This window comes from Ascaphus truei, chromosome 10 (genome assembly GCF_040206685.1).
Source record: "Ascaphus truei isolate aAscTru1 chromosome 10, aAscTru1.hap1, whole genome shotgun sequence".
Taxonomy (NCBI): domain Eukaryota; kingdom Metazoa; phylum Chordata; class Amphibia; order Anura; family Ascaphidae; genus Ascaphus; species Ascaphus truei.
In genome coordinates this window covers 14,001,282-14,024,699 of record NC_134492.1, presented here as the reverse complement: position 1 = coordinate 14,024,699, position 23,418 = coordinate 14,001,282, and the positions used below count along the sequence as shown (strand labels likewise).

Genomic DNA, 23,418 nt, shown 5'->3' with positions numbered 1-23,418 from the left:
AGCTAATGATCCTCTGCAAAATCTGCATGTGAATGACCTGCAGGGGGCGCTCATTCAGAGCAGTGTTCTGTGTATAACCATTTATTAAAACATTTACCTACATTCTTTTACTGCAGGGGACTCTCGTCTCAAGTCCACAAGAACTCCCAACAGGTCAGGTTGTAAGGATATCCCAGCTTCAGCGCAGGTGGCTTAGTCGAAGACTGAGCTACCTGTGCTGAAGCAGGGACAGCCTGTGAAAATATGACCTGCTGGGGGGAGAACCCTTTAGTTTGTGTTCAAAGATCATAGATTTAACTTTGAACGTTTCCCTTATAAAATGAATACTGTTTTGCATTGTGACTCATTTGCATCTAAAGCTGCAGTTACCCATTATTATTATTATTATCATTATTATTATTATTTTTTAACCCCTCTCCCCACTTTATTTATTTAACCAGGATGGGAATTAAGGAACGCCAGGAGCTGAAACGCTCTACTTTGAGCACCAGGGAAAACAAAATGGCGGTTTATATATCCCATGTTATGCAGGCCAATAGGAAGCCATTGTGGTTTCCTTTGGGTCCTCGTGATTTAGTGGGTGGAGGGAAGGGATTTAAAAAACATGAAGTACTGCTGGTACCTTTACCTGTAAGTATCTCAGGAACTGAGGGGGGGGGAGGGGTAGGAGGAAGGGGGGAGGCTGCGCACATTAAAAGAACACTGTTCAGCTCCTGGGGGGCCCTGGGCTTTCTGCTGCTGTAAAAATGTTTAACAAAAGGGGGGAGAGACAGCTGCTTTAGGTCACACGAGAACATACACTCAGACACAGACATGGTAAGAACCTACCTCTCCCAAATCTCTAACTCGTTTCAGGAATCTTTTCTCAAACAGAGTTGGATCGACTTCTGCAAAAGGTGTTTTGTCTGAGACAATATCTGGATCTGACATTAAAGGAACAATAGAATACAAGTGAAAACTGTGAAAACTTTTATTTTACTAAAAATCAGTCTTCAAAATGACTAATTTTATTAAATGTTTCTTTGCTGTATCTTTTATTTTCAGTGGAGTCATTTTGTTACAATACGTTTGCTTCTGCGCCCTGTTTTACGATAAAGTGGGGAATTCTTTGCTGCGTGTGGAAGATCTTTTGATGGCAATATTTGAAGAGACACGATGGATCAGTAGGTAAGCTTGTTCCTACATAAACACTTTGTATGTATGTATGTATGTATCTTTTTAGATACAATCAATAACATAAGCAACACTTTCCAGAACAAACACTATGGGGGTAAATTCTATATACTCAAAAGTGGCTGTTCAGGACGTTTTTGGTCAATAATCCCCATCAACTCCACTGGGGATTTTCGGTCCAAAATGGCAGCTTTGGAATATATAGAATGTACACCTAAAACATGGGGATTTCTAGTAGTATGCAGAGTATCAACAACACGCCGAAGATAGGTATTAGCAGGAGGTAATCCCGTTTTACAATCAAATATAAACATAATCAAATATATTCCTTTAGATATGTTGAGACATATGTGTAATTGAATTTATAGCATAGAATCCTACAAAATCAATTGGAAAACAAATGTTATAAATTGCAATAAACTGTCATATTATTTTGGGCAAAAGCATAGGTTACATATATACTGTATGTACATGTATAGCTGTTTATAGCAAGGAAAATACAAATATAGGTTTCTCACTTTGCTCTTCCAGCTTATTTATCTCTCGCATGATTGCTCTGAAAAAGGGCCTTCTGTTGGTGTCGTAGTTCATGCATTGGTGTATTAGATCTGCTAGTTCTTTGCAAGACGGTCGGACCAACATGAAGCTGCCTCCATAAAATCGCTCTTTCTGTAAAACAAAAAGAGTGAAAGGGACATTATAGAGATTTTTTTAAAATCAGGCAGCAAAACTCTACAGCAATCTGCAAAATGTTCCTCATCTCTGTGGTTACCACACAAAAAATGAACAGCCAAAGGAAAGTTATATACCATGGTGGCGACACTAAAGCAAGGTTGGACACCACCATTATTGATAAAAATATGATTGCAGTAGATTTCAACTCTGAAAGTTCCACTTTTGAGAAGGACAACATTGTGTGAGAGGACTAAAATAAAATTATATACACTATGAAGCCATCTCTAGCTAGACAGAAAAGTATAACTATTTACAATTAAAGTGTAAACTAATCCTATCAGAATGGATATACAAATATAACTACAGTATATACAATTTAAACTAATCCTAACATTAACATGATAGAGGACTATGATGAATAAGTCTGTACCTCTGCAAGGGTCCTGTCTTTAAGAGGAACTTCTCCATTGTAACAAATTTCCCACAAAGTTGTTCCAAAGCTCCATTTATCAGCAGCGACACTTAAGATTTTGGCTTCTTCAACACATTCAGGGGCAATCCAGGGGATCCGTTCTACCCGTTCTAAAACAAACAAAAATCACAGCTGCAATTCTGATTTCTTCATTCAATTCACACATTTCCATACACATATAGACGTATACTGTACTGAAACAAAATAAGACTGGCTGAATGTTTCTCTCCCAAACATGCCATGGGAGATCCCCAATAAACACAGGTTCATAAGAATATATTAAGAAAATAATGTAGACTTTTTTCCCCCCTATTCTTTCCACTACTTCTAAAGCATCATAAAGATGTCACATATCACAATAGACTGTCTCTACATACAATTATGCCTTTTATGGCAATTAACGAATATGCAATGATTTTGTAAAAGCAAACTAGTTATCGCGCAAATAATGGTATTTTAAATACATAAAAATGATCATCCTACAAAAATAATTTTATATAAAAAAAACATGTTTTCTCTGGTATTATTTTGGCATCCAAAATCGTTCTTGTGATTTAAGGTTTCACTTCCCTTAAAAACACAATTTCTCTCTCTCCTTGAGCCAGTTGTTCAACTTGTGCTTAAAATTAATTCTTGGTTTCTTCCCTGTACTACTGCCATCTACGGTTAGGAAGCACAAATATACGAATAACTAACAACTATATTAGCAGAATGACAACACTATACCTTGTCTGGTTAAAACAGTTATAGGAATTCCAGGGTCACTCAGTTTTATGAACGGACCATATTCATTGTCAATTCCTTCTCTTGCCAACAGCATGTTTTTAGTACATACATTTCCATGTACTAAATCTTTATCTTCCTGAGTTGAGGAAATAAAACAGATCACATATTTAATTTAGAAATTGCCATCAAATTATTGTCATCAAATTTATTACAAAAAACAACAAAAAGTATATTAAACATGCGTTATGGGCATAAGTAAACTGCATAACAACGGCGCCATTTTTAGGTTTATTATTACATCACAAATCGTATCACTGCCGTGTTCGGGAACAACATGATGGAGAATAGCTCTTTTTTAAACTGAAAATCTATCTATTATAGTAAATACTTACATTTAATATATTTTAAATTCAAGAGGGCAGTTCTACTTGGAAGCTGCAAAATATATTCTTATTATGTTCTAAGGAAAAGGGTAATAGAAGGTCAATGAAAGAGCCTTGTGCTTCCCTGACCTTTTAACTCCTCATATAGACGTGTTAAATATTTAAAACATACTTCATCCATTTTTGTAATAAACTGTATGTATATATTAAAAACATAATTATATATATAATCTTGACCTGAAGAAGAGAAGATAACTCTCGAAAGCTTGTCCTATGACATAAATTGTTAGTCCAATAAAAAAGGTATCACCTAATACTGAAGAACTCATTTTTTCTGCACTATCGCAACTGGACTAACACATCATAAATGTGTTTTATTCTGAAAATTGACCCTTCAACATATCGGTGTGTCTGGGAATAATAATGATCAAATGGTTCATCTGGCCATAATTATGTCAGCACCAACAGTAAAGACATAATACAGCAGTAATATGTAAACAATCAGAGAAATAATCAAGATAGATGATGTTTCTAATGAACCAACACTAATTGAGGTTACTATATTCCAGCTATTTAATAGATCCATTTGGCAGAAGAGCACTATAGCTATTTGATGCCTGCATTACACAAATACAATTAATAGCGGTATTGATTTTCTCCCTCTCTCTTGCATTAGAGAATGGCTTGCTTCTCATTCTATATTTAAATGTAGGAAGATACAGCTCATTGTTCGATCGTTAAACCAGCAAATATATGTAGACATTCACGTGTGTGAGACACACACACACACACACACACACACACACACACACACGGTGCCCTCCGGAGCTGAACCGTGCTATTTTTAGCTCTGGTGACCCATTTCCCCAGATACTTGTCAGTGTTCTCGCTCCCTAAAATCTAAATGTCTAACAAGTCTTGCGGGCCGATAGAAAGCAGCAACATGGGAGGGATGATGCTGTGGCTTCCTATTGGAAGACTAGAAGGTGCTCTATTTAAATAGCCATGATGGAGCACTGGCAACTCAACCAGTGAGTATCTCTGGAACCAGGGGCTCCCGGAGGTAAATAGCACGGTTCAATCTTCATTGATTGGGTGTATAAAGCACTGATTTTTAGGAGATAAATATTAATCTGCAGGTAACGGACGATGCTTGAGCAGACTGGTTAGAAATTGAGATATGCAGAGGATGTCTCCACTTTCAAATATAATGAATACTATAGGCACGAGTAGACTACAAATCTGGAGGGGGCAACCAGTTAATACATTGTGCATGCAAAAACTTTGCTACCAAAACACCGAGCTGCATTTATTTATACATTTACAGATACATAGAAAAAAACATTAAAGTTGCAAATTTCAGCTAAAGCAGCCGTCCCTGTTGTGTTTTTTTTTTTTAATGGAGCTGAACAAGGAAGTATTCTGGCCCAGTGGAGAAAACTGGCTCATAATCAAATGACCATTATTACTAGGCTAAAGGACAACCTCTAAAATGAACATACATACACATCAAATAAAAAGATCACTTGTGAGTACATTCACATGTCTTACACAGGTCTATATATATATTTTTTAAACGTTGCATGTTGGCTGTGTTTCTGGGCAATCAGATTGGTCCGTCGGTCCGTCAGTCCGCTTCGGGCAAATCTGATTGCTCCCTCAGCCCGCCCGCCCGCCCACGCACACCTCTCATTGACCTGCGGCCTTCGCTCACCACACCTACCCCACTGGCACAATCTCCCAACAGTCACCATTTTGCCGCCTCACCGCCTGCTCTCACTCCTTTCGACGATGCACGCCCTCTCGCTCCCGCACACACTCACTCCTCTGTACCTTGCCACCACCCCTCCCGTTCACCACGTACCCACCCCTGCACCTCAGACCACCTCACCCCTCTCGCACACCGCGCATACCGCTCTGCCTCGCCGGGGAGGCCGGATACCGCCGAGGTGGATGTCACCAACGGCCACCTCACCAATGCCATGCCGGCCCTCTCGCTCCCGCACACCGCTCTGCCTCGCCGGGGGGGGCCAGACACCGCCGAGGTGGATGTGGAGTGCAGCCGGTACCCGGAGGGAGGCGGCAGGGAGGTGGGGCCGCGCTAGTCTGTGTCAGCCCGGGAGCCGCCGGAGCCCAGGAGGGAGTAGAGACCCGGGGGGGGGGGGGGAGCCCAGGAGGGAGGAGAGACCCGGGGGGGGAGCCCAGGAGGAAGGAGAGACCCGGGGGGGGAGCCCAGGAGGGAGGAGAGACCCGGGGGGGGAGCCCAGGAGGGAGGAGAGACCCGGGGGAAGCCCAGGAGGGAGGAGAGACCCGGGGGGAGCCCAGGAGGGAGGAGAGACCCGGGGGAAGCCCAGGAGGGAGGAGAGACCCGGGGGGAGCCCAGGAGGGAGGAGAGACCCGGGGGAAGCCCAGGAGGGAGGAGAGACCCGGGTGGGGGGGGGGGCAAGGAGGGAGGAGAGACCCGGGTGGGGGGGGGGGGGCAAGGAGGGAGGAGAGACCCGGGGGGGGGGTGCCCAGGAGGGAGGAAAGACCCGGGGGGAGCCCAGGAGGGAGGAGAGACCCGGGGGGGGGGAGGGAGCCCAGGAGGGAGGAGAGACCCGGGGGGGGAGCCCAGGAGGAAGGAGAGACCCGGGGGGGGAGCCCAGGAGGGAGGAGAGACCCGGGGGGGAGCCCAGGAGGGAGGAGAGACCCGGGGGAAGCCCAGGAGGGAGGAGAGACCCGGGGGAAGCCCAGGAGGGAGGAGAGACCCGGGGGGAGCCCAGGAGGGAGGAGAGACCCGGGGGAAGCCCAGGAGGGAGGAGAGACCCGGGGGGAGCCCAGGAGGGAGGAGAGACCCGGGGGAAGCCCAGGAGGGAGGAGAGACCCGGGTGGGGGGGGGGGCAAGGAGGGAGGAGAGACCCGGGTGGGGGGGGGGGGGCAAGGAGGGAGGAGAGACCCGGGGGGGGGGTGCCCAGGAGGGAGGAAAGACCCGGGGGGAGCCCAGGAGGGAGGAGAGACCCGGGGGGAGCCCAGGAGGGAGGAGAGACCCGGGGGGAGCCCAGGAGGGAGGAGAGACCCGGGGGGAGCCCAGGAGGGAGGAGAGACCCGGGGGGAGCCCAGGAGGGAGGAGAGACCCGGGGGGAGCCCAGGAGGGAGGAGAGACCCGGGGGGAGCCCAGGAGGGAGGAGAGACCCGGGGGGAGCCCAGGAGGGAGGAGAGACCCGGGGGGAGCCCAGGAGGGCTTAACCTGAAGAAGAGATCACTGTATCTCGAAAGCTTGCACAAATAAAAGCATTTAGTTAGCCACAGAACTATTTTTGATTATTAAGCTCGGCTAACACGGTACAGACACACACACACACACGGGCCTATTTTATATGTATATTTATATATATATATTTCATAAATGACTCACCAAGTAACTCAGGGCACTTGCGAGCTGCTTGGCAACGCTGAATTTCCATGGGGTTGTGAGAACATCACTTTTACGATGCATGAAGAGATCAAGGGGACCATAGTCCACATATTCCTCAACCATAATATCTGTAACAAAAAGGGGGGAATTCATCAATACATTTTAACTCCATATTTTTCTAAAGCAAAATAGGTGGAGAGCGTTTCAGCGTTTTATGGCGTTTGTTCCAATATTTGTTTTTTTTTTAATTCGTTTTATGGTTAAATAAAACCTTAAAGGAACAATCACTTTCACAAATGTAAGTAATCGTGTAAGCAGACTCTGCCATTCCACTTTGTTATGAAATAAATTCAAACACAATAAGTAAACCCAAATATGAATGACTATAGTATACATAGAGGTATCACATATCTGATAACACTGGGTGACAGCAGCGATACAGTGCTGCGAAGTACAGAGCTATTTGGGTATGTGTGCCTGACGTGTTGATCTTTTACTGCATCAACTGTAACTAATGAAAAAATGCATGCAGTTTGATAACTTGGCTAAAGAAACAACCCCCCCTGCCGCTTACTTTATCATGATGGGAACCGGGGTTTTCTTGCAACAGAACCATGTTAATTTAAGCCCTGGGGACCCTCTGGTTCTGGAGATATTTAAACAGTGAAGTTGCAGGCCCATCCTCCCACCCCCAATAGGAAGCGGCAACTTCCTTTGTTGTGGCACCCTATCGGCCAGCTCTTTGAACCCCCTGCAGAAATCAGGAAGTGATACTGCTAACTGCTAACTTCACCAGTACGTATCTCGGGAAACAGGGGTCCCCACAGCTGAAATTAAAGTGCTTTTGCACCAAAGGACCCACTTCTTCCAATGCGGTGTAAAAATGGGGAGGTGGGGGAATCAGACAGGGAGGGTTGTTGCTATAACATAAACAGGGGTGGGCAACTCTAGTCCTCAAGGGCCACGAACAGCTCAGGTTGTAAAGATATCCCTGTTTCAGCACAGGTTGCTCAATCAGTGGTTCAGTCAGCAAAACATATTACTAATTTCAATTTAAGATTTCTGTCCTTTTTGGCAGCGCAATCCTTTTGGCTCAAAACATATTTTTCATAGACAAATGTGCCTCGTATTACTGTCCTAAAATAAATATTCCACATCTGACTTACTTTCCACATCTCGAACACATACTCCATGAAGCAGTACAATGTGCTTGTGTGAAACTTGCCTCATCATACTTGCAGTCTCAAAAAAGGCCTGTTAGAAAAATGAAAGAGATAATATATGATACTGGAAAGCAAACTAACATATCCCTAGACTCATCGCTAGGTTTGATTGAATTAGTGCATGTTTTACACTGGAAGAAAATCCAAATGTGAACATTAAGTGCGTCATTGTTTAGCTGCTCTCTTTGAACAGGGTTTTCCAAAAAGGTAAACCCTTTGGTGGGCATGAGGACCTGCAACACAATGCAATGTGATACAGGCCACTCTAGCAGCAAGGGTTATACAAAGTGCATAGCAAAACGTGAATTATTTAATTTACAAGCAGTAAACACACTCAATGTCAATTGTTCTGGCCCGGCCTTAGGGCAAGGCCGTCCCTCCTGCCAATACATACCAAAGAAATGTCTCTGTGACTTGGGTCCAGCACTTTAAGTATGATTTTTATCTCCTTTTCTGCAAAAAAGCTTTCACTGTCAATATCCTCCTTGTAGTTTAGCTTTCCAGCATAAATTTGAGTTCTTGTTCCTCTTCCCATGTGTTCCATCTATAAAATGTAAACATCAATATCAAAATTAGGCGGAGCAAGTATTAAATTACTGCATTCATCTTGGGGTTTCTTTCCTCTTTTAGTCTTAAAGTAGCACTACCATGCCATGTGTTGCAGGCCCTTTTAATGGGTGCTTCTTATGGGACATAGTTAATATAGGATAATATTTTAAGTATTTATCACATTATAATGCTCTGATTTTCACACAAACTTTAGCGTCTCATCTCTTCGTATGCTTAAGGGGTTTAACATGAAACATTCACACTCAAATACTACAAAACAACAAACACTATTAATCTTGAGTGGTCCTTGTCAATTTGAGCTTTTACTATGCATGTCTTGAATTGTATTTGTTATATAGAATATGTCAAAATACCTGTGCGTTTAAAATTAGTAGTGAATTAAAGAAATATTAAATATACAAGTCCTAGTCTTAACTAAAAGCTTACTTTACCTTCTTTCCCTCCCTCATGACCCCAGAGATCCAATCCCAAATTAACCCCAGGCAATACTGGTAATGCCTTTGCAAATTGCAAATTGTAAAGAGTAAATGATCTTTCATACAGTACTAGTCTTCTTTTAATATCTATGCCTTACCCCTCTAAATCAACGTCCACTATTTATTGTAATCTATTCCTGTTGGAATTGGTCACTAACTTAGATTAGGAAGATTGTCAGGAGATCTGGCAGATGGTAGCCACCAGTTCAATATGTACAACAATTAAGAATACAGACAGAATAAAGACCCCTGTCCAACTTCGCTATTTATCCAGCCTTATCGGCATTATGCTGACAGTGTGTGCCCAAAGAATCTCTCACAAATACTATGTCCCAAGATTCAAAACCCCTTGAATAGAGTTCTCCGATATATAAGCTCCCTTACAGAGTTTGCGTTAGAGAAAGATCCTCTTGTACTTAAGTTGGGTAAAATGACCCCGTGAACCCAGACAAAATGACAACCAAGCTCGTCTCCCAGGCTCTTCTAGCCATTAGGGCCGTTATCTAGTGTGTGCGTGCGTCATTATTATTAGGTGTGTGATAGCAACAAAGTAATCATTTCATAGCCATTTGTGAATATTCAATAACAAATCCTGTTTGTGGTGAAAATGGAAGATTAACCAGTTACATACTCAAATTCCTTCATGTATTAAAAACTTAGGAAAATATATTTTCACATAATTTCCCTTGTGAATATGTAACAAGATAATCTCAAAATATTGCTTGTATTGATGTCGGTCTGCACCCCCTCACCCATTTCCTTCCTTCCTTTATACCTACATTTTATATATTGGGTTATTTTCCGGATTATTTAAATAAAGAATGTTACAATATATTTAAAGTCCTGAAGGAGTAGTAAAACAATTGTATATTAATTATTAAATGTATGCTGGTTAAAAAAATACTCACTTGAACAATTTCTTCTTTGAGTATTCGATGGAAACTCAGCTGACTGAGGTGGTCGACAGGCTGCCAGTCCAGGGCTTTTTTTGTCGCAACTAACAAGTTTGAAATCTCTAAGGAAGGAAAGGGGAAATATATATAGATCAGTATATATTATATTAAGTTACAGTTATCACTATGAGCCGTGGAGCACGGAACCATGGACAAGCCACCCACCCCCCAATAACAATTGTATTGGAATCAAAATATTGCATTTATGATATCAAAACAATTGGTGCAATTAACAGAGATCCAGTGACACATGTGATGGACTGTTAGTGGAAGAGACTAATGTCTCCAGTGTGCAGGTAAAGTGCCTTGGCGAAACAAAGGGTTTGATTCCTTAATCTTGTTTTTAGGGAGCAACGGTAGCACAAATGATCTTAATATGAAGAATAATCTAGAGTAGGTCTTTAGTCTTCTCCTCTTGCGGCACAAAGTCAGTCACCTGTCTACGGTTTAAACGAAGTGGAGTGAACCGTTATTGCAAAGCGTGCAGTACTTGGTTAGGCGAGAGTCAATGAATCAAAGTTCCAGTGAAGCTGGATAAGTCCAGATATGTTGTGTCAAGACTATACACCAGATAACGTGGTGAAAACGGGGAAACGTTTTCGGGCTGTTTATTAGCCCTTCTTCTGATCCATATCAAAAGAAAGGGAAACAAGTTGTTGCTTCCCTGAGGACATGCTTTGGAGGCAATCTGCTGTATCTCCGCGCTGGTGGTGTCCCTCCCACTGCGACTCCTCAAAGGCACACCAGCACAGTGCTTTTCTGACACAGGGAACTACATATGTAGCAAACCTTACTGTCTCCGGTACTGCTTCCACCCGCGGACACGCAACCACAGTGGTCACGGCACCAGAGTATCAACGAAGCAGGCGGGGGAGAGGGTGTGGGAGGGAGGTCAGTCACATTCGGAAGTATGGACCCACTGCAGCAGACTGTCTCTGGCACCGCAGACTTTTGCTTCTTTGAGCGCGGTGTCCGGGACAGTGCATCGTGCTACATCTGTAGTGATTAGCACAGAAGAGCAGCGGAGCAGTAGAGTATGTATCAGGGCACTATAATTAAGGGAGTGACCTAGAAGCTATGACCCATGCCCGCAACATCTCGGCTCCTTCTCCACTGGGCAAGGGTGAGTGGGCTGCTGAAGTGGCCAAAAGGTGAAGCCCACCAATGCACAAAAAGCTTACATTGATTTTTCTTTCTACAAATCAAGCACCCCAACTTGAAATTAAATTGTAAGGTAACTCTTCCACTTTTTTTTTTTAAATAGGACATCTTCAATATCTACATTAATAACCTGCGTTCAAAGAGAAGCGCAAAACCTAATAATCACAAAGACACACCTCAGTCGCAATGCTCTTTGGTGAATGGGAAAGAGGGAATAAAATAAAGCCAGCGTGTTTAAGAATGAAAACACGACTACTCTTACTTCAGCTTATTTCACGCTGCACATGTTTTCACAGAAGAATGTTTGCAACCAACACATTTCCTGTTGTGGTTCAAGCCAACACATTTTCACAATACCTATGTGGTAAGATTCACAATTTTCACTGGAGGGGCATGAAATGTAAGACATTATGGCCCATGTTTTCTAAGCAGTCTTATTTACTAAGCAGTCATCTGTCATACGAAACTTTCTAGTGCTGTAAGGCAGGGGTGCTCAACTCCAGTAATCAAGGGCCACCAACAAGTCCGGTTTTCAGGCTATTCGTGCTTCAGTCAAAGACTGAGCCACCTATGCTGAAGCAGGGATATCCTTTAAAACCGGACCTGTTGTTGGCCCTTGAGGACTGTAGTCGGCTACCCCTGGCCTAGAGAATATACTTTACCTCTCGGTTTTGGCGGGCAGCATCTCTTTAATGTAAAACTAACATCGTCTGTCCGGAGAACTTGTTTTTTTAAGTGCTTCATTAGTTCTTTCAGAGAGTCGAAAACTCGATCGGAGCCAAGTAAACAGTATCCATCCTTTCTTGCTTCAATCTGAAAGTTTTTGTACTGCTTCAAAGTTTTGGATTCAAACTATGAGAAAGCAAAAAGGGAAACTGACTTAAGTAATGCTTTGAATTCATGCACAAAACAGGTGAAAAAAGTTATGTTTTTATATTTATTATAGCATTATAGTAGATTTAAGGTTCATGATGAATTTACCTGTGATATTTTGCAACATGCCACAGTCATAAGGATGTGATTGAAATCGGTACAGCTCCATCTCAAAACATACATCCCCTCCTCATTGCCTTCTTGCCTCAACTTGTTGATAGCATATTCTGTGCTAAAATATAGATACGAAAAAACATTGGCAAACTAATAACACATTAACTGGATATTTTACTATAGGTAATTGGCTCGCAATTTACTTTGGTAAAATGTGTCCATGTAATTTAAGGAGCAATACCACTTAGCTCACAAAAACAATTAGCACCTAACCCCACCAAGGTTAAGGTCTGATTTGAGCAATTGTAATAAGCAAGCATTACATTTTTTCTTTGAAAATATAAATCACTTTTTTTGTTTTAAATTGCCAAGCCATTTGGCTGTATACTAATAACAAAACTCATGCCGTCCCTCTGCCACACAACCAATGGAAGGACAGCACTTTGTACACAAAAAAAAGTCAAGGAGGTGAAGCACCTTCCAAGTTTCACATTGTTCATTACAATAGGAAACTACGACAGCGTTACAAAATGATTATTGTTTGTAATAAAGATATATTGGAATATAAGGAGTAACAACCTTGCGTGTTCAGGGGCACGACATTGTACACTTTGCATCCTGATTTAGTTACATGTTATAGCTGTCGACCTACCATATTGGTCCATGGCATCCGTTCTTTATATGATGCACTATCAAAGGGGGGGCTACATCAGTGCAGAGATAGTGATGTGCATCTGCTGTGAGTCTGAAGTATCCGTCAACCAAAGATGCAAAAGAGAGGGCTTCCTCAGGGGAAGAGAGCTTCAATTCCTAAACAACAAGTTACATACAAATGATAAAACAACAGACAAGCTGCACCTAAAATAAAGCAAATCATATAAATAATACAAGTATTCTGTGGCCGCTTTTTTTTTTTTAGACCCATTATAAATGAATAAAATATCCTTGTTGCTTTCACAAAAAAGACATTATATTAGTCATGACTTTCTGACAGATCAGAACTCTTCAGATACATTTGTTCACGGACAGAGGGGCCTACAAAAGGTTTGCGAATCTAGCATGAAAACACAATCATCTCAAATCATTCTGTCATACCAACCTAATACTGACTCTATTTACCTTCTGTCATACCAACCTAATACTGCCTCTATTTACCTTCTGTCATACCAACCTAATACTGCCTCTATTTACCTTCTGTCATACCAACTTAATACTGACTCTATTTACCTTCTGTCATACCAACCTAATACTGACTCTATTTACCTTCTGTCATACCAACCTAATACTGCCTCTATTTACCTTCTGTCATACCAACCTAATACTGCCTCTATTTACCTTCTGTCATACCAACCTAATACTGCCTCTATTTACCTTCTGTCATACCAACCTAATACTGCCTCTATTTACCTTCTGTCATACCAACCTAATACTGCCTCTATTTACCTTCTGTCATACCAACTTAATACTGACTCTATTTACCTTCTGTCATACCAACCTAATACTGACTCTATTTACCTTCTGTCATACCAACCTAATACTGACTCTATTTACCTTCTGTCATACCAACCTAATACTGCCTCTATTTACCTTCTGTCATACCAACCTAATACTGCCTCTATTTACCTTCTGTCATACCAACCTAATACTGCCTCTATTTACCTTCTGTCATACCAACCTAATACTGCCTCTATTTACCTTCTGTCATACCAACCTAATACTGCCTCTATTTACCTTCTGTCATACCAACCTAATACTGCCTCTATTTACCTTCTGTCATACCAACCTAATACTGCCTCTATTTACCTTCTGTCATACCAACCTAATACTGCCTCTATTTACCTTCTGTCATACCAACCTAATACTGCCTCTATTTACCTTCTGTCATACCAACCTAATACTGCCTCTATTTACCTTCTGTCATACCAACCTAATACTGCCTCTATTTACCTTCTGTCATACCAACCTAATACTGCCTCTATTTACCTTCTGTCATACCAACCTAATACTGCCTCTATTTACCTTCTGTCATACCAACCTAATACTGCCTCTATTTACCTTCTGTCATACCAACCTAATACTGCCTCTATTTACCTTCTGTCATACCAACCTAATACTGCCTCTATTTACCTTCTGTCATACCAACCTAATACTGCCTCTATTTACCTTCTGTCATACCAACCTAATACTGCCTCTATTTACCTTCTGTCATACCAACCTAATACTGCCTCTATTTACCTTCTGTCATACCAACCTAATACTGCCTCTATTTACCTTCTGTCATACCAACCTAATACTGACTCTATTTACCTTCTGTCATACCAACCTAATACTGCCTCTATTTACCTTCTGTCATACCGACCTAATACTGCCTCTATTTACCTTCTGTCATACCAACCTAATACTGCCTCTATTTACCTTCTGTCATACCAACCTAATACTGACTCTATTTACCTTCTGTCATACCGACCTAATACTGCCTCTATTTACCTTCTGTCATACCAACCTAATACTGACTCTATTTACCTTCTGTCATACCAACCTAATACTGCCTCTATTTACCTTCTGTCATACCAACCTAATACTGACTCTATTTACCTTCTGTCATACCGACCTAATACTGACTCTATTTACCTTCTGTCAGAAAGAACATTTCATCAAAAGGAAGATTTTTAGAATTGTATGAATAAGCCAACACAAAATTAGGACAAGGGTAAAAATGAAAGTCCCACTGGGGGTTTTCTGGAAGTAACCCTAAATACCCCTCAAATGTTTTTCACGACTTCACTTGACCCCCTACCACCTTGTCAAAAGAGATTACACACTGGGTTCTTAAACTTGAACAATCCTGCGTCATTTAACTGTTTATTTGCATATAAACTTGAAGTGATCGGTTTGGTATTCCCTATTTATCAGATTGGATTTGGGTTATTTACTGGCTACCTATATATCCCTATATTGTCTCTTATTGAATCTGAAATTTGCCCCTTTACCCCTTACATATCTGTTGCATTTTTTTTTAAGTTGCAGACCAAGCAATATCCAACGTGTGTTTAAAATAAATCAGTTCTGTGCTATGATAAAAGACTTTAAAATAAAAAATAAGTCTGAATTACATTTTTAATGTAACAAGCATTTTTTGTTTCTATAGCAACAGCTTACAAAGTCACATCCCCTTCCTCTTCTGAAACCGGCTCTGGCACACCCCTTTTCGAGCCCTGCCCTCTCTCTAGCAGTGCACCAATTGTATCTAGTGACTGCCTGGTCACATGATCTCCCCCACAGAACTTTGCATCTTCGGGCCTCTTCTGCCACACTGACAGCCATTTAGTGAACCCCTGAGCCGAATCTTCGCAGATCAATCGGCAACTTAGCCAAATACTCATCCTTGTGATACACATATTAAATGGGGAAAAATTTGAAAAAACCGGCAGCTTGAACTGCTGCTTTAATTACAAATAAAATATATACACTATACCATGCGTTTGTTGTCCTGATTATTCGTAATGACTGTATCTTCCTTTATAATGATGTGTGTTATTTCAGGAAAATATGAAAAACAGTTCCACTCCTCTTTGCACTTCACTTTCTCATTCCCCTTCTTGTTTTTATTTTCTGCCTTTTTCCTTTTCAATTTCTTCTCTCTCTCAGTTGGGACAGGCTGCAAAAATATTAATCATGAACAATCCATCTCCTAAAATAATATTTCAACCAACAAGTAGCAATGACATTCAATTTTAGAAAAACACCTATAAACAATCATATATAACAGGGGTTCTCAACTCCAGTCCTCAAGACCCCCCCACCGGTTAGGTTTTTAAGGATATCCCTGCTTCAGCACAGCTGAGTCACTGATTGAGTCATCTGTGCTGAAGCAGGGATATACTGAAAACCTGACCTGTTGGGGGCTGGGGGTGGTTCTTGTGGGCTGGAGTTAAGAGCCCATGATATATAAAATTAAATGCAATATTCACTTATGGAGAATAGTTACTTGGGGATAAATAATGTTACTGAAAGAGTCCCTTCTGGGTCCCCATTTTTCCCCCATGAATAGGAAGGAGGGGGTCTCCAGAGCGTTCATTTCAGCTCCAAGGACCCCTTTCATTTAAAGATACTTAACAGGGATGGGGCTGCCGGTTCAAATCTCCCACGTCTCACAGGCCAACAGAAAGCCACGACTGATGACATTGTGGCTTCTTATTGGCCCACGTGACACTGGAGATTCAAATGTACAGTTAGTTTCCGCTGAAGGGACAGTACTGGGTGCGGCTTTGGCGGTATCTCGAGAAGCTGTGGGTCCCAAAGCTGAAATGAACACGGTTCAGCTCCGGAGACCCCCTACTTCCTATATAAGTACAAAAGAAAATATTTTAGAAAAGGGGAAGACCGTAAGCAGAATTCCCCCTTGAAGTTTTAGTATACCATCATCACTGCTGCATGAACAATGTACAGTAAGGCTGCGCTTATAGTGCGGTCGCCGGCGACAGCGACGCGACGGTGCCGTCACTGGAAAAATCAAATTCACTTGACTTCCAGCGATCGCGACCAAGTCGTCGCGCCGCATCTACTACAAGCGAACGCGGCAATACATTTGTTTTTCCGCGACGTCGCGTCGCCGGCACTATAAGCGCAGCCTAACTGTGAATAAGGAAAAGGTACAATAGATTAGTAAAAACTTTTCCGCATATTTCAAAGTGTTATCCTCTGGGGCAGGAGTGGCCAACTCCAGTCCTCAATGGACACCAACAGGTCAGGTTTTCAGGGTAGCCCTGCTTCAGCACAGATGGCTCAATCAGTGGCTCAGTTAACAGCAACCAGGGACATCCTGAAAAGCTGACCTATTGGTGGCCCTTGAAAACGGGAGTTGGCCGCCCCTGCCCTAGAGGTATAGCCGACTTAATTTGTACAAATGTGTTTATTTTCAATTATTTCTTTTCTGCAACAACAACTTCTTACACTTGGTTTGAGCCTCCACTGTATTCCACAGGTCCCAGTCACCTTCACTTCATATTGTCGCATGGCGACAATGTCTTTGCCGTTTAAACCGTTTTGTTCATTCTCTGATGAAATCAGTAAAAATGATGTCTCAAAAATTTCTGCACCATAATTTTTAGTTAATGTCTCCAGAGTTGACAAGTATTTAATCTTTAGGTCATGTGGGGAGACACTGCTGTCACAAATGGTTTTATTGTTGAATTCTTTCAGAAAATTCTTGAAAACATTATTTATTCGAATTCGGGTTAGAAAATTCCTCTGTTTGATTGTTCTGTTCAGAGTTTCAGGAATATATCTCTTGTAGCTGAAAAATATCATTTAAATATGAATTTGTTAATATCAAAGTATGATTTCTGGTTTACATTTATGCAAATGTGATGCTAGAAATGCTTGACCATTGCACCTGATCAAAATAAATAAACCAATAATAAAAATTTATGTAATTATATATAAATTATGGTAAGTTAGGTTCATTATCGAGATGTACTTGTAAAATACTATTAATTCCCCTTTACCAATTTCATAAACAAGGCACAAAACAGTTAGAATAGCGTTTCTCATTTCGTCAAAAGTAATTTAAGTTACACTTAATTAATAGCAAGTCTACCGACACTGCTAATGACAGAGTACACTGGAAGGCTGAACATTATCTTTGAATTACTTTGTATACTACATAATATGTTGGTTTATTTACTCATATCTATACAAAGATACCCAATGCTACATCCAATATGACAAAAAATACATAATTACATACAAAATACAAATGTTTGTATTCTCATAAGTAAGGGTCATTTAGTTAAACCCTTTGGCCAAAGCGTTATTCACAGTGGTCATGCCATGAAGTGGCTGAAGGCTTAGAACTCTTTGGCCAAAGAATGTAACTAAATGACCCTTACTTATGAGAATACAAACATTTAAGTATTGAACTTTGTATTTTTTGCCATATTGGATGTAGCATTGGGTATTTTTGTCTTTTGTTGTATACATTTGGTCACACCCAGTTGCACTCCCTTTGACACAAATATATAGGATATGATGTTGTGGGTGCTAGGGATTGATACAGATATATAGATATATATATATACTCATATTAGTTCATGTAAATCTATATGATTAACCTTATGTCATTGGGAAGCTCGGGAAGCTGCATGTTCCTTTTGATAGCATAATGACATATTGCCAGAACTGCCATCCCCAGGCACTCATTCTCAATTTCATGAACCTCTTGATCAGTTTTCGGGTCTCGGACTGGTGCCAGACCTTTCACCAACTCATATTGGCCCTAGAGGGAAAGCATGGTCAAATGTTAATAAATATAGTTGATGTACAAAAGTAGCCTAAAATAACGAAACCGATTCACAAATTAATCTTGGCAATAAAGATGTAGCCAATGTCATTACAACCTGTAGAATGATGCATTAGGGCAGGGAGAGGTGCGCAAACTGGGGGGGCACAACATTTTCAGGGGGTGGGGGTGGGCGGCACTTACAAAAAGGCCCTGTGCGCTTCCCCACAACATTTTAATTACATGCTGGGGGAACGCGCGAGGCCTCTGTATATCTCTTACCTTGTCTCCGGCGGCATCTGACGACGTGTCGCCATGACAATGCAGAGTCGCAGGGTCAAATGGCATCGCGACGTCACATGACGCCGCTGAGGCCGGAGAAAAGGTAAGGGGGGGGAGGGCGCAAAGAAAAAAAAAGTTTGCGCACCGCTGCACTAGGGGACGCACAGCACACCAGCAGAAAAAGTGGCCATTGTCTTGAAATCAAACCACATGCGAGAAGAGGGTGTGGCTATCGTGGTATTTCCCTCCCAGGAGCACTTCATGAGTTGCAATGTTCTATATCAGGAGAAGCCAACTCCAGTATTCAAGGGCCATCAACGGGTCAGGTTTTAAGGATATCCCTGCTTCAGCACATGTGGCTCAATCATTATCACTGTTTGAGCCACCTGTGCTGAACACAGGGATATCCTTAAAACCTGAGCTGTTCGCAGCCCTTGAGGACTGGAGTTGGCCACCCGTGTGCTATACACACACACTTTATGGGTGTTAATATACTGCTATTTACAGTTGTTTCCAATCTGACAAAAAATACACAAATAAGAAAATACGTAATACATGAAATTAGTTAAATATGCATCCATTGGCAATTCCCTTCATGTCATACCTGTGCAAACAGATAGTCAAGTGAACTGGCATCGAGAAGGGGTGTACCGTCTTGGGTCGCCATTTTATCATAAGCTTCTTTCTGCTTTTTTGGATAATGTCTCCAAACAGATGGCTCGTTTTCATTTGTTCCATGCCAATTCGTAAAAAAGAATCTTTCAAGAAAAAAAATAAACAACCTTAAATTCCAAGCAGCAGGTCATTCAGAATACCGTTTATAAATTAAAAAAAATAAAAAAATAATAAGTTGTGTTGTATTAGATAATTTTTTTCCCACTCGTGTCATTTTTTTTATTATTTTTCATATATAAATAAGTTTCCTTGGGTTGCTAGAGCAACTATTTAGGAAGCAACAGCACTTCTGCTTTTGAAATAGGCAGCCATATTGCGTGCCGTGGGAATCAGGATCTTCACCGATCAAACACGGGAGAACGGACCATCGGCAGCTTAGGTAACTGCATTGCCGTAAACATCAGGAACTGCTGCACTGATTATTTAAAAAAATATTTAAATGAATTGTACCAAAATCAAAACGCTTCAGTAAAATTAATATTTTGGAATTTTTTTGCCCATAACAAATAATATGGCTAAAAAGAAATCTAGCTTTTAAATTGATGTATTCACTTATTTGAAATATATTATGTGAAAAAATTCACAACTTTGCTGTTTTAATCCTAGGCACAAACCAAGGTGCATGTTCTTGGTGCTTGTAGACATTTTGAATATACAATGTACAAGGTTAAAGCAGTAATACTACTTTCCCCTCCCCTTATTTTTATATGTATAGCACGTGGCAATGTATAATTATACATTCTTACCTAAGCTGGCAATCATTTGCTGCTCCCGTTATAAATCATGATTGTGTGCCTAACATAATGGCCGCCTTCCAGTTTCAATAAATCCTTCAGTCAGTGTACTCAGCAGCTACAATGTATCCTTATATTACTAGGGTAACATCTATTGCTACAGCTTGCAGCTCAAACTGCTAGGAATATTGGTAACAAATGATCCCAACCAGGAAAGTGTTGCAAATACGGTATATATAGAAATCAAAGGATTCTCAATATATTACAACTCATTAAAAATGGCATTAAGCATTGAATACATTTTTTTTAAAACAGTCACTATACTACAGAAATTATTATTTTTTTCTTTGAATAATTTCTAGCATTTTGCTGCAGTAAAACGCTTGTCGCTGTTATAGCAGAAGTACAAATGTTTATTAGGAGAATTCATTCTTAGTAACATGAATTTGCGTTACTGGTTTTAAAGTAACAACACAATATGCAATACAAATGTGTAATAATAGCAACGGTACAGAAAAATAGACACGATGTACCATGCAAACGAAAGAACATTTCAAGAGCGACATCTCTCTGCAAACACTAATCTCTATACATCAGCGCTGCTGTGATAATGGTAAGCTCGGCAGTGTCAAATTAGTTATCAGGCTCAAGGTTCCATCAGATCTTGACATTTTGCAGAAATTCAGGGGATAATTATTCCACAGAATAATTAGTGTCGGAGAGTTAAAAGCTATTATTGAGTAGATGGGACAATGCAAAGAAAATTGGGGGGAAGACGGTGCAGAGAAGTAAAACAGATAAAGGGTTAAAATAGTGACAAAACGTAAAATGGGGCCAAAATCCCAGTTTTTCAAATGTCTCCCACATGGGCCATTTTATTTGCAAACAAAACATTTGTTCCGAATATCATTGCCATGACCTCCACATGTAGTTAATTTCTGAGAACTCTTTAAAGAATGTCTTAGTAAACAAGATGATATCATAAATTTATACATCCAGAAATGTTAAAGACAAGACATCAATATCAGGAAAAGGCACTGCTGGGAATTTGTTAGTAATACCGCCTTTGTACAGTAATAGCTCTAATGCAGGGGTGGGCAACTTCAGTCCCCAAGAGCCACCAACAGTTTAGATTTAAAACCTAAACTGCTGGTGGCCTCGAGAACTGAAGTTGCCCACCCCTGCTCTAATGGGTCTCTTGTACAGTAGTAGATTTGGTGTTGCTATAAATAGAAAGTCTCCAGGAAACAACAATTACTAAAAAAAAATGCAAGTGAGGACAATACAACATTGCATTCTTTTATGTACCGAATTCAGGATGACAAATAATCGTGGCTCATCATCAGCAAGAACGCAAAAATAATAATACATGTTTTTCAAATCAATTATTGATTTGCTCACTAAAAACTAGTCATTCCCAGAAAGCAAATATTTAAAAACATTGTTTACAAAGATTATGTATTCCTTTGGAACAAACACATTTGTAATTGGATTAAAATTATGTCGGTTATGTCAAATCAAAAATCTCCAAGAAAATTATATGCTTAAAAAAATATATTAAAATAAGCAATTTCACAGCACCTAGTGAGGTATGTTATATCAAATAACAAATGTATGACATGCTTGCTCTGTCAACAACATTGAATTATAGGCTGTGAAGCCATCTTCTCTGTGCTTGGCAGATTTCAGCTCCATTGATTGAAATCGTTCCAAGCAAGTGGCGACTGAAGGGGAACATTCTTACTCAGCCTGAGCTTCAATTAATACTGTACAATGAAAACTCTCTAGGGCAGGAAATAACATGCTATAATACCGCATGAGAAGTCCTGTAAACATTCCAAACTGAATGGTACAAAATTGCAGCTAATGAAGAAGGCACAGATTAGGTAGATAACGCATAATTGCATGTATTTTACAAACAGCAATTCACAGAAACCAATTGAAAAAAACCACTATATTTGCATACTATTTCTGCCGATTCTATAAACCAGTGATTTCCAAATGGGGTTCCGCGAGCACCCCTCAGAGGTTCCACGGCCGCAATGGGGGGGTGGGGGGGTGGGGAAAGAGCTGGGACAAGGCTCCCAGCCCCGACGGAGTGGTTGGGAGAGTGTAAGGATGTAAGAGAGAGGGGGAGAGTGTAAGGGGGCAGGAAAGTGGGGAGAATGCAAGCGGAGAAGAGAGAGGGGGAGAGTGAGGGGAGAAGAGAGGGAGTGTAAGGGGGAACAGGGGAGAGAGAGTGAAGGGGAGAGCGAGGGACGGACAGGAGGGGAACAGAGTTGGAAGGGGGGGGGGGGAGAGAGGGCTGGGGTTCCCCAGCCAGAATTTCACAACCAAAAATAACGTTGAAAAACACGGCTAGAAACAATTCTCTTTTTGCATTACTGTTGCACAGTAATATTATGCACAGAAGTAGTCCAAATCACACGCGCAAAAATAAGACACCAAAAGATGTTTAAGAGAAAGAACTAAAAATGTATTCAAATTATTAATCACACTACAATGATCGCAGGAAACTATCATACAGTATGATCAAGTAAGCTATACACAGGCCTAATACAACGTGTACATTAAGATCAACATCAGCATATAGACAAAAAATATGAATATAAATGTGCTACCTTACCAGAATATGTAGAGAGAAAAAATCTATAGGCTGACTAGGAAAGAGACAGAATGTCAGACTAACGAATGTCCTTTGTCAAGAAACTGTAATCACTTTTTTTCCCCCACTAATGTTGCAACTTCCTGGCTCCAAGCAAAGCAAAAATGTTTTCTGCATACTACTTTGGGGTGACATTAGCATAGTTTTTAACAGGGGCCTAGCAGGATATACATAAAATTGTCGGTGCTAAGCTCTACTGTTAACAATACAGTGCAATGAATAACTGTGAAAAATATAATTAAACAAAATAACAATGTATGTTAATGTGATCTATTTATACATATACACATACACATTCTCTCTCTCTCTCTCTCTCTCTCTCCTCTCTCTCTCTCTCCTCTCCTCTCTCTCTCTCTCTCTCTCTCTCTCTCTCTCTCTCTCTCTCTCTCTCTCTCTCTCTCTCTCTCTCTCTCTCTCTCTCTCTCTCTCTCTCTCTCTCTCTCTCTCTCTCTCTCTCTCTCTCTCTCTCTCTCTCTCTCTCTCTCTCCTGTAAAAATTGAATATGTTTTTATTCATGTTTCATCATCGTCTGTATGACGTCTCATTGAAAAGATTAAGATTGTAGAAACTCGGACATTCATAGTACTTT

General features: G+C 40.9%; 1 protein-coding gene across 1 annotated transcript in view; it reads right to left on the bottom strand.

Annotated features, from left to right (window-relative positions):
- JAK1 (Janus kinase 1) overlaps positions 1–23,418 on the bottom strand; it is a 62,091-nt gene that overhangs the window by 11,560 nt on the left and 27,113 nt on the right. Inside the window, exons 6-20 of the mRNA XM_075615460.1 lie at positions 19,360–19,513; positions 18,307–18,470; positions 17,147–17,489; positions 15,669–15,851; positions 12,846–13,003; positions 12,188–12,311; positions 11,869–12,058; positions 10,001–10,107; positions 8,441–8,590; positions 7,990–8,077; positions 6,824–6,951; positions 3,047–3,182; positions 2,279–2,430; positions 1,692–1,842; positions 829–923 (exon numbers count right to left, since the gene is read on the bottom strand). Of these exons, the coding sequence (XP_075471575.1) occupies positions 829–923; positions 1,692–1,842; positions 2,279–2,430; positions 3,047–3,182; positions 6,824–6,951; positions 7,990–8,077; positions 8,441–8,590; positions 10,001–10,107; positions 11,869–12,058; positions 12,188–12,311; positions 12,846–13,003; positions 15,669–15,851; positions 17,147–17,489; positions 18,307–18,470; positions 19,360–19,513 (2,323 nt within the window). The remainder of the gene's footprint in view (positions 1–828; positions 924–1,691; positions 1,843–2,278; positions 2,431–3,046; positions 3,183–6,823; positions 6,952–7,989; positions 8,078–8,440; positions 8,591–10,000; positions 10,108–11,868; positions 12,059–12,187; positions 12,312–12,845; positions 13,004–15,668; positions 15,852–17,146; positions 17,490–18,306; positions 18,471–19,359; positions 19,514–23,418) is intronic.